The sequence below is a fragment of the Symphodus melops genome, assembly GCF_947650265.1.
Source record: "Symphodus melops genome assembly, chromosome: 2".
Lineage (NCBI taxonomy): Eukaryota > Metazoa > Chordata > Actinopteri > Labriformes > Labridae > Symphodus > Symphodus melops.
Genome location: NC_136692.1, coordinates 8329927 through 8343779, shown reverse-complemented (window position 1 = coordinate 8343779; position 13853 = coordinate 8329927). Strand labels below are relative to the sequence as shown.

The 13853-nt window shown below is 40.6% G+C and overlaps 1 protein-coding gene across 1 annotated transcript; it reads left to right on the top strand.

Annotated features, from left to right (window-relative positions):
• Positions 1 to 248: 248 nt before the first annotated feature.
• On the top strand, positions 249 to 13853 carry LOC306820732 (uncharacterized protein). Its single transcript, XM_079338674.1, has 6 exons — positions 249 to 646; positions 4530 to 4574; positions 4987 to 5031; positions 6968 to 7112; positions 7944 to 8105; positions 8511 to 13853. The coding sequence occupies exons 1-6, from the start codon at positions 596 to 598 to the stop codon at positions 9641 to 9643; spliced, it is 1581 nt and encodes a 526-aa protein (XP_079194800.1). The 5' UTR covers positions 249 to 595; the 3' UTR covers positions 9644 to 13853.

Sequence of the window (13853 nt, the reverse complement as noted above, 5' to 3'; positions counted from 1 at the left end):
ATGACCAGAACAATCAGGTTGACGGTCTATGTTGAGTTGTAGTAGCCCGTTCATACACTGTAGAGCAGGCCTATGTAATAGTGCTACACCGTTAGTAAAGCCAAGGCGAGGTTGCCCATGTGCGGCTGTTGCTGGGAGCCTCGGCCAATCAAAGCCGCAGCGCTCCCATAGTAGGACTTAGTGGGCTGGGGAAGCATGACATCATGCTCAGCTCCGACCCTCCACCAAATCACTGAGCCTAATCATATCTCTGTAAATACAGCAAACAGCTGTCGACGACAGAGCTGCGTTCACTGTGACAATCTGCGGTTACATCCATAAAACACACAGTTTGTCCAGAGTTCCCGTGTGTGTGTGTGTGTGTGTGTGTGTGTGTGTGTGTGTGTGTGTGTGTGTGTGTGTGTGTGTGTGTGTTGTGTGCGTGTGCGCAACGGAGTCTGGGAGGGGCATCTGTCCGTCCATCCGTCCGTCCAGGCAATGGCGGATGAGGCCACCGTATCAGTGGAGTGGGACAGCGGTGATGGGTGCTTAGCAGATTAACATCTCACCTCTGCATTTGTCTTTTCTCTGTTTAGCTTGGTATTCACCTGTCGCCATGGATCCAGAGAAAACGCTGACATTCTGCCTCGGGGTGAAGGCTGAGGAGGTAATACTCTAGCTGCACCGTTTTCATTTGATGCAAACACTGTTTCCAACAGCTGGGCTTCACTTCTTCTGCGGAGCAACATGCTTCCCTTGGCCTGTGTTGTTGTTGTTGTTGTTGTTGTTGTTGTTGTTGACGACAAACATTTGGCAGCAACTTGCTCGCTACTCGTTTCATTTTCTTCTTTCTTCTTGACTCTATGCATCTTTTGAAATATTTCTGGAGACACTATAGGTTCACTTTCTCAGCACTGCAGCAAATGTTTTGTGACCTGATAAGTCAGTCATGTGTGCTTTCTTTATGTTTGAGGTCAGTGAAAAACCTGCGACTTTGTAATCATGCAACGCATGATTATACCGATAAGTTCAAGAGGTGCAGACCTTTAATGCATGAGAAGAAGGTCAATATTTGATTTATAATTGAATGTAGATGACCTATTCTACATTTAGAGGGTTCAAGTGTTTTGTATGTGTACCTAGAAAGGTCAATTAGTACAGGCAGGTTGAGATTGTCTGAGTATACCAGAATAATTGTGGTTGCATATCGATGATTTCAGTCGTAGTATTTGACTTGTTGATTTGTTTTATGAAAGATAAATGAGTTGTGTATGTTAATTCAAGTTTAAGTAAAGTAGCTGAAAAAGTCTGTGTTAAGGATTTGACTGTAATTTATGTTGGTGTGATTACAAGAGCTTTTTGCTGCCAGACACTTAAAGCATAATAAAGCTAACGTACAGAAGCTTGTCCAACAGAACACTGCTGAATCAGGACACGACCAGCTCAATACTGAAGATTATGTTTCCTTGTTTCAAGTCTGCTGATGTCTGGAAGTAAGGCTTGTACCACTGTATTTATGTTAGGACCAGGCAACAACATTAACTTCAATCTAGAACATCATCAACAAATCAAGGAGACATATTTAACATTGAATTCTTACAGTTGATTTAATCTTCTGATTAAGTGCTGGTGCATTTGACCATAGTTAGGTTCAAGTGTATACCTTCACTATTCTCAGCTCTTTTTGAACACTTTAGTTTAAAAACAGAGTAACTCTTTATTCTTAAATTCCACTTTGCCCTGAAATGGAATATTTTGGACTCCAGGAAAACTAGGGATGAATTTATATTTTTTTGGGGGGGATGCCAATATTGATTTTAGGGAGAGAAAAAAATCAGATATCGGCCGAATCTTTTTCAGATTCATCTTCGATCTTTAGAGATAAATATAGATAAAGATATACATATGTGTTGTGTTAATCCCTCAAATGCAGTCATATATAAAACACTGTTAGCAAAAATATGTAATGACGACAAGATGGTCACTCTACTGGAAAGTAACTGTGCATGTGAAAATGCTTGTTGTAATCCGTATAACACACTTTGCTGGTGACAGCCAGAAAGAGAACTGCCGGTGTTTTGCATATGAAATGTTATTTCATTGGTGAATAAATCTCGTAAGATTGTTAACCGATAACTTTAGTCACATGATATGCTAACATCAGCCGATACTATCGGCTGGCTGGTTAATCGGTCGGCCTTGCACGTTCAACTTTGACGGTGTTGTTGTGGTGCTTTAAAGAATCTTAAATGTTGTTTTGCTTCTTGCAGTGTTCAACTGTCAGCCTGTCTTTGATCTTTCATCCAGTAATTATGTTTTGGGGGCTTTCAGGTTACAGAGAACGACACACATAGGTGAATGTTCTTGCAGATTTAAAGTCATAGTTCAGAGCTGGTGTGTGTTCGGTGCTGTTATTAAGAGTCCTCAGTGGAAAATCGTGTGGTTAGTCAGTGGTCTCTTGGGGAAGTCTGTATGATCACTTCAGCGTACTCGGCGCCGTGTGGTGGGCTTACCACAGGAACTCGACTCCCTTCTTTCTCCAACTGACTCGATGACTTTCATGACAATATAGAAACTTAGAAACCACCAGAGGTTATACAGAATGTGACGGTTGGATATGCAGCATGATTTATGATGGGGATTTCATATTGTAAAACATTGAGTCAACACATATTAGAAACAAATTCCTGCTCAGACATAAATATTAGTCTGTCTTTGATAAAATAGTTTCTAAGTTTAATTCTTAGTATTTTTTTTGAGTATGTTATTCAGCCTGTTAAACTTGACTGAACTTCACAGAGGATTGTATTAAAAATAGTGTTTATTATCTGCTAGTACATGTTGTATCAGTACTGAGCCATAATAGCCCTACTGGTCATGTCCTCTTAGTGACGCCTCAATCAAAAATGTTTCCCCCCCAAAAAAGGTAGAAAGAGGTAAACAAGTCCTGAACACCACCGAGAGCATGTTTGCTGTGTGTCCTCAGGTGGCTGATGCTCTTCCATCGGACTTGCTCATTAAGTGTCTAATATTTTTGATTTCATTTTTAAAATGTTGTATATACTTTCTTAATCCCTGAGGGGTAAATTGTGGTTCGCACTCTGTTATTTTTGAGACGTGCTTCTCACACACACACAGGCCTGAATCACACACATTCATTAATGGAGAGATGTCATAGTGCGGCGGCTGCCCCCACTGGAAGCGCCCCCATAAGCAGATGGGGGGTTCGGTGCCTTGCTTAAGGGCCCCTTGGCAGTGCTCGAGTGGTGGTCTGGTACCTGGAGAGGTGCCAGACCAACTTCCATATTTTGGACCGCACCGGGACTTGAACCGGTGACCCTTTTATATGCTCATTTGAGCGACATTCTCTCGTAAACATTAAAGTGTTTCTAACTATTCGCCACGGTTACACGTTGCAGCCTCAGGAGAGCGAATGGGGACAACTGTTAGTGACTTCTTTTGCTAATGTTGTTGTACCTGAATAGACACATGTTGTAATCCTGAACCTGGTCTGCGTGCACTTTTACACTTACTCTACAGTCTGGGGGCCAACATTGTTCACCATGCTGACTACATAATCAGAAGCCAGTTGTTAACAAAAGAGCTCTCATTTACATGGCTTCAAGGCTGGGGAGCCCCCTTGTGTGTCCACATTGTTTTTGACAGTGGTGGGCCCACATCCAGCAGCTGACACACACAGGCTTTTTCTCCCATTCGCAGTGGGCCTGCATGACACTTACAGAGGCGTGAGTGACACACACTTGTTTTAAATCTGCAGTGTAATAGAATAGCATTTTAGTTGGGTAAATGCACATTTCGCAAATCACATGATCACTCACTAATGGTGGTGCTCATATGCTGGCTGCTTCAGCGTTACAATGCTTCATGTTTATAAAGAAAGTTAATCCATTTTAATGACGAATTCAGTTGATGTCTTCAAAAGCAAAATTTGCAGCCTAGGGTTTTCAAATATTTTAATTTGTTAGACATGATTGGAATCGAAGAGTTGTTTTTGTTTTTGAACTGGTGGTTATATGTGGACGTCTCCCTTCAGGCTCCCTTTTGGGTACAAATGTAGTTACATTTTATGAAATAAACAAGAACTCACTTAACCAGAGACCAGATCAGAAATAAAAATACTGAAAATAACTGACAGTTTTTGTAGTCTGCATTTTTCATAAATTTTTACATCTCAAAGAAGTGGGCAGAGAAAAAGAGAAAGAAAAGGAAGGTTTCTGGAATGTGTCTGGGAATTGGTGACTTCTGTCTGCTATCACGGCCCACAGGGGAGAAACAGGTTTTGTTAAAAAGCCATTGACCTCCCCATCTCCTTGATGAGCCAGGAGTGTGCAGCAACCGGAGCTTTCAGACTGGGATGAAAAAAAAAAGAGCCTTTATGTCTTTTCTTGACATGCTAGATTACTAGAGTGATATCGAAGTGGAACGTGTTTTGTGAAGCATGCACCCTTATCAGGTATGATATTGACACGTTTTTTTTTTTCTTCCTTATTTCTTCATCTCAATCATTGTAACTCTCTGTCTTTCACTAGATGACCATGTCCTTGCATGGGCTGGACAGGACTGAGGCTGCCACGGTAGGTAGCTCCGCTCGACCTTCAACCACAGCCAAACATTTCATAACACTGGATAATACAAAGCATTGTCCCCATGTGTAGAAAAGCCTCCGAGCATAACCACACTGGTTGCTATGGCAATCCATAATTACTTTCTCGCAGATCTCAGTCTCGTGTGTGGGTAACTATGTACATAACAGATTTAGAAACCTCTTCTTGTTGAATTACTATTATTGTGATTTGGCCTTGACTGCATGTGCTCATCATTTCGAGTCTTCACTCCACGCCACGACATTTGACAACTTTCCATGATGTTTTGAACATTTGATATGTAATGTTTAGTTCTTCACTTGTCCGTCTTCCTCGCGTTGACTCGCTATTTATTAAGAAGCAGCTGTAACATTCACAGAGGTACTTTCACTTCTTCTTTTAGGTGGCTGTTTCTCAGAAGGAGGCTGACGTGCACACGGTTAATAAGGTGTGAGATGTTTTTTCAGTGTAATTCAACTTGTTACCCACAGCAAGCACAGCGTCACTGCCTTTAATGTGTGCTAATCTTTGTCTGACGTTTTCTCTGAAAAGTTGTCCCCTTGAATTTAGGAATCCATAGAGAATCTTTACCAAAGTCTTTTTAGTTTTGTTTGGACAGTGTCATGTCAAACCTGTTTATATGTGCTGCTGGTGGCTTAGTCATTCAAAGGTCCAATAAGATCACTGTACACAGAACAAACAGCTGACAGACATAGTTTGTCACTAGTTGTTGAACAAGGTAGATCCTTTAACAGCTAAGGAGACAGACACTTATCTGAGGACACAGAGTTAAAACACAGTGGGAGTGAAACACTTCTGGCCTCTGTTTCAGAGTTTGTCTACGTCTTGAAGAATAGTAAATAGTTGTAGTCACTTTCAAGTAGGGCGGCTCGCTTATAGCAAAAATCCTAATCATTATTTTGATAGATATTGAGATCACGATTATTAAACGTGATTACTCATTTTAAAACAGCTGCACGGCACAAATGTATCAAATTGAATCACTCTTGACACTTTGGAAGAAAGAAGAAGCGATGAGTGAAAACAAGTGAGTAAACTATAAATATGTAAAAAATCATATAAATAATCAGAATAAATAAACCTACTGTGGTTTTCATTCAGTGATGATGTACTCATGTGGCTAAAAGTATAACAACAAACTCGAAAACATTTACCACACGACAAAACCCATGACAGAAACGAGTGCAACGCAGTACGCAGCACAGAAATGGTTAAATCTCGATGAGCTTGTTTCATGATCGTCGGACGCCATAATCATAACAAAGCATTGAAACTTCATTTATTGCCCTGCCCTTCCTTCGAGTCATTTTGTACCCTTTATAATTTCATCTAATTTAATTAAGTCAACGACTGAAAACGTGGTCGTCCAGTTTTAATCAGTCAAAAGTCATTAAATTCTCGTGATTACTTTTACTCCAACGTTTTTCATTTTCAAACTAACTACATCAGTCTCATGCAGACATCAGACTGTGGTGTCGAGGCAACAGGTTGAATTAGCTGCCGAGAAACAGAGAAGTAAAATGCAACATATCAATGCAGCTGTACGATGAAAAAAACACAGTCACAGGGTACATATTACTGCGCTATCAATAGTTTGTAACATCACACTGATGACAGTGCTGATATTCTTTTGATGAAGGGCGTTCAGTTCACAGTGTGGTTCAAGTACTTTCACGAGCTCTTGCTGACATTTGAGCCAACCTACCAAACAGATTTTTAAAACGCCTCTTCACCTTATAAGTTTACTATTATTATGATACCATAAAGACCTAACCCCCTCACTGCTGGAGCAGGCTGTGGTAAGCCTGGTAAGATAAGATAATCCTTTATTCATAACGTAGGCTCGCTTTAACATCAGCTCGTGCCCTGCTCGGCGCTCTATTTCTCTTAACACACAGACACACTTCTTCAGCCTCTCTGCCCGGGGATGCCACACGCCTCTCCTCTCTCCTGCTTGTATTTTGACAGATTGATTAGACACACAGTGGATAAAGACTATCTGACAGTCTGTTAATAACATTAATCTCGTTGAAAATTAAACGTAGATGTCGTCACAGTTTTTTAAATCACAGATCTATTTTAGCTTGTCAGTGTCTTTTTTTTTTGTCATGAGACCTCAGAATTGTAACTCATAACAGTTTGGTCCTGTTTTTTTTTTTTTAATAATAGTATGTTTTTGGCAATTTTGCCTTTATTGGATTGGACAGCTGAAGAGAGGCAGGAAACGTGGTAGGAGAGAGAGAGAGAGGGATGACATACAGGAAAGGGTCAAGGTCGTATTTGAACCCATGGCCGCTGTGACGTTGTCCTATCGATGTTCCCGTGCGGCGGTGATATATGTATTGTTGCGTTTTGTCCACTAGGTGGTGAAGCATAACGGTTCTGATGGTCGGCCAGTTTTGAGTCCCAAGTACTGCCCTGGGATCAACAACAATCCAGGCTACCTTTGCGAGACAGGACACTGCTGCGGAGAGACAGGCTGCTGTACCTACTATTATGAACTCTGGTGTGAGTCACCACGTTTCTTCCCCCTCAAATGGTTATGAATGTATTTTGGGTTTCCTTGTCATTGGATTACTGATGCTTTGACTGGATACATCTAGTCAGGTATGTTTGCACAAAAATGTGACTGGGAAATTCATTTAGTTTCTCAGTCTCGTCTCAAGTATCTCGAGAGAATTAGTGGCTCTTATTAATGGAGCCCTTCCTCGTCTGCTTTAAAAGACTGATTTTGTTTTACTTCTACAGCCATTGCAGATCTTAGATTAATTGAACATTTCATTTTATTGTGAGTATTGTTGTGTAATTTAGACTCTTGTTGTGGTACTTGCTGAATTTGTTGCACAAGCTCAACTCATATTTCATGATTTAAGAAAAACACACTAGGGGGCGCCAAAGAATCAATCAAGTTAGCATGCTGCGTCGTTAAATCTTATATTTACATGTTAAACAAGTTATCTTTAGCTGTGTTTTTTGTTGGTTATTTCGTACAATAATTTACCTCTGATTAATGAATGACTCTTTATGGATGTATTTTATTTGAACATAGCAATTGAAAGACCTTTCATATGTAGTCTTCTGTTGTTAAAGTGAATGACAATTAAGCTAGGCTATAATTCCCCCCAAAAAAGGACAGGAGTAATATGTCACACAAGATTTGCATCTTATGACCAAAAGTATCCCAAACTGTCATTGTCCTTGTTTGAAAGCAGAGTTTGCGTCTTTGTAAACTAAACCGATTTGAGATTATCAGGTAACACTGTGAATTATGATTATTGTATGTTTTGCTCATAAAGAACCTGAAGGGTGATTGAGCGTAAATGTCCTTGTTTTGTGCAGGGTTCTGGCTGCTTTGGACTGTTCTCATACTCTTCAGCTGTTTCTGTGCGTACCGACACCGCCGGGCCAAGCTGAGGATCCAGCAGCAGCAGAGACAGAGGGAGATCAATCTGATCGCCTATAACGGAGCCTGCAGCTACCCTTCCTCAATGCTGGACCTCAGTATGTCGATACATGTCTGTGTGCATATCGTTTCGTGAACACAGGTCTTGAATAATAGACGTGTTTTATATCTCGAAATCATTTAAATCGCTTCTAAATCGATTTAAAAGTCTGTGTTTATTGTTTTGTTTGAATCTGTTTTTCCTTTCCATCTATAAAACAACTAGTCTTCATGTGACCTATTTACAGCGAGAATTTACTAAAAGCAAAACTCCAACATGCCTACTATACCTACTCATTAGAACATTGTGACACCATGCAGAATACGCGGTGCTGTTTGCTTATGGTTGTAGGGTAAAACTGCACACAGGCTAAAAATCTGGGGATAGATAGCAGTGTTCTGGGATTGATGCTAAATGAAACTGCAGTCCTTGTGGCCATTTAAGTTATTTTCTTTTGTTGCAGGTTTCCTGGCTTCCTTCAAGTTGCCCTCCTATGAGGAGGTGGCAGCTCAGCCCACCACCCCTCCTCCGTCTTACAGCTCTATCTTTGCCCTGCAGGGAGGTGCCATGGGGGGTCCTCACTCCTCTTACCTCCATCACCACCACCGTCAGCCTTGTCCCCCGTACCTGGGCCCTGGACCTGGACCCGGACCCAGTGGCCTGACATCCTCCCAGAGCTCTGACAACTACACCAGTTGTTCCTGCGAGTCATGCTCTCTCACCTCCCCATCCAGCACATCCTTCTCAGTCCAGGTGACAGATGAAACATATGACAGCAGCCACATGTCCACCCCCAGTGAAGCAGGGGGCGACTTTGCTGTCATGCCAAGAGTCGGGGCCAATTTTTTATTAAATCCTTCCCCGCCACCTCCATCACAAGTTCCACCTGATGTGATATCTGCAGTCACTCCAGATTTCGTACCAAGACGGTCCTCTAATGGAAGCAATGGAGCCTCATCTTCAGCCCCACCGCTCTCTCTTTCATTCCACTCTCATCCTTCTCATCTCCAGCTTTCTCCCCTCGTCCTCTTATCTTCTCTTCCTCCTAATCAAATCCATTCTTTCGTCCTCTCTGACCCACTTGGAGCTGTGGCTGTTCAGAAATTTAAAGAAGAAGATCCCTCTTCTGGTAGTCCGGCCCCCAGGCCTGCTGTATCTCCACCGAAACAAGCGCTCCTGCCCTCAAATGTTCATGCTTTCACACATTCTAACTACAAGGAGGGGCAAAAGCAAGAGGAGGAGGAGGAGGACGACGACGAAGATGAAGATGACGAGGAGGATCATTTCCGCCATCGCCGGCTAACAGGTGACTCCGGCATTGAGGTTTGTCGCTGCCATGTCAAGAGAGAGGTGGAAGAGGAAATGCAGCAGGGGCTTTCAGGTCAAGGATGGAGAGAGGCTGCAAAAGAGGTGGAGAGGGCAGACACGCTGCATGACAGCGTGGACTGTTCCCTCCGAGGGAAGGCCGCTGTCCAGTCTCCACTCCTGGACGAATGTGCCGATCAGTGCAGCCGTGTCTCCTCAACCTGCAGTGTGACCAAGAAAACAGGCGAGGCCTTTGTCACCGTGGAGACATCATACACCGTCAGCAAGTGAGATGTAGAAGTGGAAAAAGTGAGATGTTGATGCTTGATGGCTTCCTTATAGATCAAGACAAGTAGGTGAAAAGTGAAATCACTGAAGAAAAGTCTTGCAGGTCTTGTTGCGATGGTCACAAAAAAGAGGGACAGGAAGAGTGATGTACTCTCTTGTTTCAGTTTATTCCATCTCAAATCAAGAAGGCCCAGAGAAGCTGACCCGTGAAGGTTCCTTTTATTGTAGTTTAGGAGAAGGCATATCTTTTTTATACAGATAGATGAAATGCTAATCCCTCCTTCTCTGCCTCCCATTTTTCCACATCTTAAACAAATCCATTTTCAAGAACAGTTCTGTTTCAAAAGGCCGACATACCTCTGCCACTCTGCACATACCTCTACGTTCATCTCTTTCCCCTGCATGATGCAACATTGCAGAGAGAAGAGCCAGGACCCGTCAATGGAGTCACAAAATAAATCAGAGGTGTCCAAATTAGCACTTGTTTTGGCACCTAAAAGACCTTTGGGATCATGTAATCCTGAAATGGAACAACTCACAATGTATTGTAGTTCCACGACAGTGGTCTCAAATCTTTGATTTTAAGAGGTCATACAGCAAGAAGATTGGGATCCATCGCCTCATATTTCACATTTCTCCAATAATCCTCGGCAATTTATTCAGTGACTATGAGAATGAACAAGACTGTTTATTATTTATTGACTTCTTGTAGACTTTAAAAAAATGCTTCTGATATATTCTGGGAGAATATAAAGTTGATTTCATGAACATTTCATTTTCAAAAGAGCAGCTCTAACATTTGTGTCTGGATCACATAATGTGCCCTTGATTTACTTTTTTACTTTGGAAAAGGTCAATGATTGAACATCTGGTTCAATGACACAAGACGCTGACTTTCCTTTAGTGTGGTGGGTTTTTTGCTGTCACCAGCTTTATCACTCTGTGAATCAGAGGAAATAACGAACGAAGGCAACGATTGCAGCTTATTAAAGAAATGTGTGTTTTATACATTGTGTCTTATGTTGCTCCCTAAAGAAGGGTGCATACGTTGATTTCAAAAGTGTTGGTGGCAAAGCTTTACAAGGACATGGGCAGACTGTTGAGTTTTTTTTAAACAGGCCGAAACGTTAAGCCTAATCTCATCTAGATAATGAATGTAAAAGGTTATGCATCGCAGCAAACGCATATATACTTCAATGTTTACGGAGAACGGTTTTAGCATGTTGCTTTAAGAAAATTAGAAAAGCGTTGTAAACTGCAGCAGGGCTATACAATCTGCCGTGTATGGGATTTAAGCAGACACTTTCAAGTGAAGTGCCCATTAAGTAATATGTGAGTCCAGTAATTCTCGTGAATCATAGTGAAAATGCACCATGTAGGGGTTTTAGTCACAGTTAGAATAATGCCTCTTTTATTATCATCACTGTGGCTATACATTTTTTTCACTTCAGAGACTCACATTTTTAAATGTGTCCTGATTGGTCCGTTATTGTACAGTATGTCAAACAGTTTGTCCATTGTTGTGTAGTTGTTCAGTGTCTGTCATGAGAGAGTAGCCTCTGTCTGTTAGTGGGGGGGATTGTGGGGTTGATACTCTTGATTGATGTTCTTGATTAAGGTTGTCGATCTCTGGTTTTAGGATTGGAGAGTAAATGTGTGCTACTCCCACTGCTGAGGACAAAATGTGCTGAAGCTTACAGCAACATTTAGGAAGAGAGAATGTCTCCAATCACATTTTGTACGTTTGTCTTGCTGTAGTTAATATACGTCTGGTGTCTGTGCAGCGGGCCACATTGGGATGTCCTCTGCTCTGTGTAAAACTAACTTCATTGTCAAATGCATGAAAGAGAAAGCTTTTAACTCATGTGTGGTTCTGTGGGCAGAAAAGCAGACCTCAGTTTAGCTCAGTACCACCTTTCTTTGTCAGGAAAAAAAAAAGCCTGTTTGAACATAGAGTACCTTTAATAAGAAGTCTGAGCAGGTTTGTGGTGCAGTTTTGCTTTGTCAGGAAGGTTATCCTGGAAACTCTTTTCAAAGCTTTCTTGCTGTGACTCACAGGTGTGTCTCAGAGGTTAGTGGTTTCTGGCATAAACCGTGCATCCTCTGAAAAATTATTTAAAAAAAACGTTTTTTGCTAGTTGACTTTTTTTGGGCTTTAGGATAAAGAGCTGTTTTCTTATAGGTTCGATGTTACTCGATGTGACAGGTATATGGTGCCTAGATGAATTTAGATTTTTGTGGTTATGCATTTTAGGGTTTACTGCTGCTATGTTACACAGAGAGAGAGAGTGAGTGTGTGTTCTGTGTAAATTGTGTATATTTGTACATCAAATGGTCAAACATTTTCTTGCAGTGCTTAGCAGTGTCTTTATGAAACATATACAGCACATAGTTCACGTGATCTTTGCAAAACTAGTATTTAGCAATAGTATTCACACGTTTTCCTTACTCTGGTTGATGCTGGTTGGTAGGAAATAAGCTGTTGTGAAGAAAAAAAAAGACATTTACCTCTTTATATCTGATCCGTGGGCTGTGCTGGGCAGAGGCCCTTGATTGTACATAAAACTGCATTTTAAAAGCCTTTGGTTAAAGATTTTCCAAGTGCACTCTTTGATTATTTGGTTTCATTTATAGTCCCAGTCTGTGCCTCCTTATTTATGATTATTACATTAAAGACTATAAATCTGTAAAAAAAAAAAATAGATAGACTGACAATCCTCAATCCACTGATTTCTCAAAGACTCTGTCCATTTCAATGAATATTTTTATTTATTTTATTTAATATTTTTTTATTAGCCCTGCTGCACGATATCAAACATTTTGTTTCCTGTAACAACTGTAGAAGAAGCCAAAATTGAGAAATCGTAATTACTTTGTTTGATTACTAATTTAATAAAATACATGCTTTTCAGTTACATACATTTACGTGAGTCTCACCTTTTAAAGTTTAAATGACTCAAACTGTCCTTATCTAAGACAGTTTGAACTTGTGTTAGAAAGATGGATGCATCGTTAAATCTGTCACCAAATTATTTGTTTTGTCTGTTTAAAGTGGGACTTTTAGCTCTATCCTCTATACATATGAGTCTAAACGTTTATTCCTTGTGCTTAATTCAAAAATTTAAATGACTTTGCATAGAAACTTTACTCCAAACTGAGGACGTCATATAACATCCTTTTCCTCCTGCTGAAAACCTAATATACGTTTATCTTGGTGGATAAAAGTAGATTTTAGTAACTGTGTCAGATGTTTTTTTTCTCTTACGAGATCTAATGTAATGTAATGCTAATATGGCACAAATGGAGGCTATTTTGATTCGCACTCTTATTTTGCATCACAAACAACTGATCTGAGTAGTATAACTAGTTTGACTTTGTTTTACCTTGTCAGCAGCTTTTATGTACACGGACAAATTGCCCAACCCTCCTTCATTGCCACAGAAGGCCAATGCCTGTTACAAGACTGTTACCTCGCAGAGTTTGACTGTATAAAGGACTGTTTACTTCTGCTTATCAAGATAGTATTTACTCTATATTTGTACTGATTTTATTTTGTAATGCCAAGTATTGAGGGATTGAAAACCAACACAGAGCCCACACTAGAAACCGCTGAACTCGTTTGCCAGGAATATGAAGCCCTGTTGATTCAGGACTTACTGAAGACTGTTTGCCTCCCGAGAAACAAAGTGTTCTCCTTTTCCTCCTGCAGCTATGAGACGGCAGGATTTATACAAGTATCTATGTGTCATTCTTAGTAGAGTAGTTGAGATTAATATTAGTACAACGTGCGGTGTTCTTTTAGGGTATCTGTGTGCATTTCTACCTGCAGCTCTTACTGTGTCGTGTGCATGTGTGAGAGGGTTGCTGTCAGCTGTGTTGTTGTTGTGACGTTGCATCATTGTTGCTTATTATCAGGCCAAAGTTGATTGTTGTTATCATGATATTTGTCAATATAAATATCCAAACGTTTTTTTCTCATCATGAATATCAAGTTGATTTGTATCTAGGTGTAATGAAGAAAAATCAGATGTTAAATCCAAAAATGAGATATACTTTTGAATATTTTTTCTGGTTGCTCATATCCTGGTGCTTTTTTTTTTTCTAGATCAGTGAATTTGTATCGTTTGTTTGCATTCAATTTTTTTAGGCTCATTTGTATTGAAATTTGTTGGACACAAACATTTGTGCTACTTTATTTGACAGAAACTGTGGA

Bases quoted from the DNA above. Each gene is read 5' to 3' on its own strand.
- LOC306820732 (XM_079338674.1), top strand. From the start codon at position 596: ATGGATCCAGAGAAAACGCTGACATTCTGCCTCGGGGTGAAGGCTGAG. The intron at 647-4,529 runs GTAATACTCTAG...GTCTTTCACTAG, and splicing joins TCGGGGTGAAGGCTGAGGAG to ATGACCATGTCCTTGCATGG. The intron at 5,032-6,967 runs GTGTGAGATGTT...TTTGTCCACTAG, and splicing joins ACGTGCACACGGTTAATAAG to GTGGTGAAGCATAACGGTTC.